This window comes from Drosophila sechellia, unplaced genomic scaffold (genome assembly GCF_004382195.2).
Source record: "Drosophila sechellia strain sech25 unplaced genomic scaffold, ASM438219v1 U_202, whole genome shotgun sequence".
In the NCBI taxonomy this organism is placed as follows: domain Eukaryota; kingdom Metazoa; phylum Arthropoda; class Insecta; order Diptera; family Drosophilidae; genus Drosophila; species Drosophila sechellia.
Genome location: NW_022611142.1, coordinates 10,136 through 12,275, shown reverse-complemented (window position 1 = coordinate 12,275; position 2,140 = coordinate 10,136). Strand labels below are relative to the sequence as shown.

At 63.0% G+C, this 2,140-nt stretch overlaps 1 protein-coding gene across 1 annotated transcript; it reads right to left on the bottom strand.

Annotated features, from left to right (window-relative positions):
- Positions 1–1,029: 1,029 nt before the first annotated feature.
- On the bottom strand, positions 1,030–1,779 carry LOC116802679 (protein VASP homolog). Its single transcript, XM_032727046.1, has one exon. The coding sequence runs from the start codon at positions 1,777–1,779 to the stop codon at positions 1,030–1,032; it is 750 nt and encodes a 249-aa protein (XP_032582937.1).
- Between the last annotated feature and the right edge of the window lie 361 nt (positions 1,780–2,140).

Here is a 2,140-nt window from a genome sequence, read left to right as displayed (position 1 = left end):
CTCGCGCCTACCCTTTATAGGCCGCAGGGATCCCGTTATTTCCCTTTTTGCGCACGGCCCGCTTGGGTACAAGGTCCACGTATTGTGCCGTTGATTCACGGTGCGTCCTCTTTGCTCACGCAACGTTACCGTTTAACAGGCCTGCCCTTGACTCGCTGGGGTCCAAGGTCCACAGCGGTACCGTTAACTCTCGGTCTTTCCGCTTTGCCCTTCGTCGCTTTGCCCTGTTGCTAGGCCGCTCCCCTACACGAGATTTGTGGGGAGTTTTACGACTCCTCACATCTCCCCATTCCTTCGGAAGTTTTTTTTTTTTTAAAAACTGTTGGTCCCGGCGGTCCTCCGCCCCGGTTTCCCTTCGTATATGCAGCTTCACTGTTCCTTTCCTCCGGTGCTGCTGCCGATTCTGCCCCATCTGTTCAATATTCAAATTCTCCCGCCTCCCACTCACCGCTCATCGGTCTTGCCGCCTCGCCGAACTCTTGTCATCGATATCACCGCGTCGTTGCCACTGTCGATATTCCGGCGTTGCCATTTCGTGCCGATCGCTACCTCTAGTGTATCCGTATACGAGCATCCTATCGATCACACTACCGATCGATACTCGCTATCGGACGCTCCCATCCCAATTGTTTCCTCGCATGCTTCGGTGTAGCAGCTCAATGCAAGGTAAGTCTAACGTTTTCTTGCGTAGCGCCATATTGACAAATCCTCTCTTACTTCCAGCTCCACCAACACATGTATGCCCCCTCCCTTCATGCTCCGGGCGGCTGCCCCTGGACCCGGGCCCCCCCTTGGATGCCTGCCTTGCTGTCAACTGCAGCCCGCCTGTGTTCTGTGACTGCCTTCCCCTCCCGCGCCCGCACCAGCCCCGCGTCGTATGACGGCCCGCGCGCTTGGCCCTGCGTCACACCCCTCGCGCGTTATTGCGGCTGCTGCGGATGATCTCCGCACCCAATTTTTTTGCCTGTTACAATGCCTGTGTTGTTTACAAAAACCCAGATATAAGGTTTCATTGCCGTCTGGCGTTCTTTATTCGGCGACCGTAACTCTCACCTCCTCGCCCCTCCGTACCTTAAGGCGGTAGCGCTGGCCGCCCAGTTCGAACAACTTGGCCCAGTGCACTCTTCGATTCCGGGCTCCTTGTCGAGCCGCTTCCTCGGCCACCTGAGGCGGCCAGTCTTCCGTCGGTACCACTCTCCACTTCCGCCCGTCCAGCGACGCCTGCCTGCAGGGGCATGGGCGGGGCGGCGGTTGCCTCGCCTCCGGGCACGACATCTGCCTCGGCAGCTTTGGTGGTGGTGGCGCCTCACCTGGCGCCGGCCAGCTCCACTCCTCCTTCTCCGGGTTTGCTTCTCCCGGGCTCTCCTCCCTCGAGCCCTCCTTCTCCGGGTTTGCTTCTCTTGCTCGGGCGCGCAACCGCGGATCACGGGACACCTGGTCCGGCGTTCTCCAGCCGATCGCTTCCGCCTCTTCCCAAACCCGGGCTTCCGGCGCGTCCTCGGTCTCCACCGATGCGGGCCACGTCCACGTCACCGACTGTTGGTGCCATAGCCGCCCGCCCATCTCGAACGTGCGGACCACCTGGCCGACGTGGGCCTGCGGAATCTCCCACGCCTGTTGCCTGTCATACCGCGACCATTCCCCCTGCTGGGGTGGTGGCGTCGGCGTGCGAGGTTGCGGCGGTGGTGTCGACGGCGTGTGCGGCGGCCGTGGTGGTGTCGGCATCGACGCCGGCTTCGGCCGCGGCGGCGTCAGCTGCGGCGCCTGCGCTGGCGTCATTCGTGGTGGTGGCGGTGGTGGTGACTGCGCCGCCGTCATCCGGGGTGGTGGCGGTGGCGGCGGCTGCCGTGGCGGCGGCGTCAACGGCAACGGCGGCTGCGGCGGCAGCGGTGTCGGCAGTATCTGTCTTGCCAGCGGCTGCGTAGGCTCCGGCTGCTCCGTGGTTGGTGCCCATAAAGCCTCCTCCTCCTCTTGCAGCCGAGCCAAGCGCTCCTGCCATGCGGCTTCGGCGTCGGCGACCCTCCGCGCGTCTACCATTTGCTGGAAACGCCGCAAGTCCTCGGTCGACGACGTGACTCCGAGGCGTATCCGTCCCTGGCCCTACGTAGCCCGCCGGACGCTCCGGTAAGCCATCCGCGCC

Bases quoted from the DNA above. Each gene is read 5' to 3' on its own strand.
- LOC116802679 (XM_032727046.1), bottom strand. From the start codon at position 1,779: ATGACGCCAGCGCAGGCGCCGCAGCTGACGCCGCCGCGGCCGAAGCCG.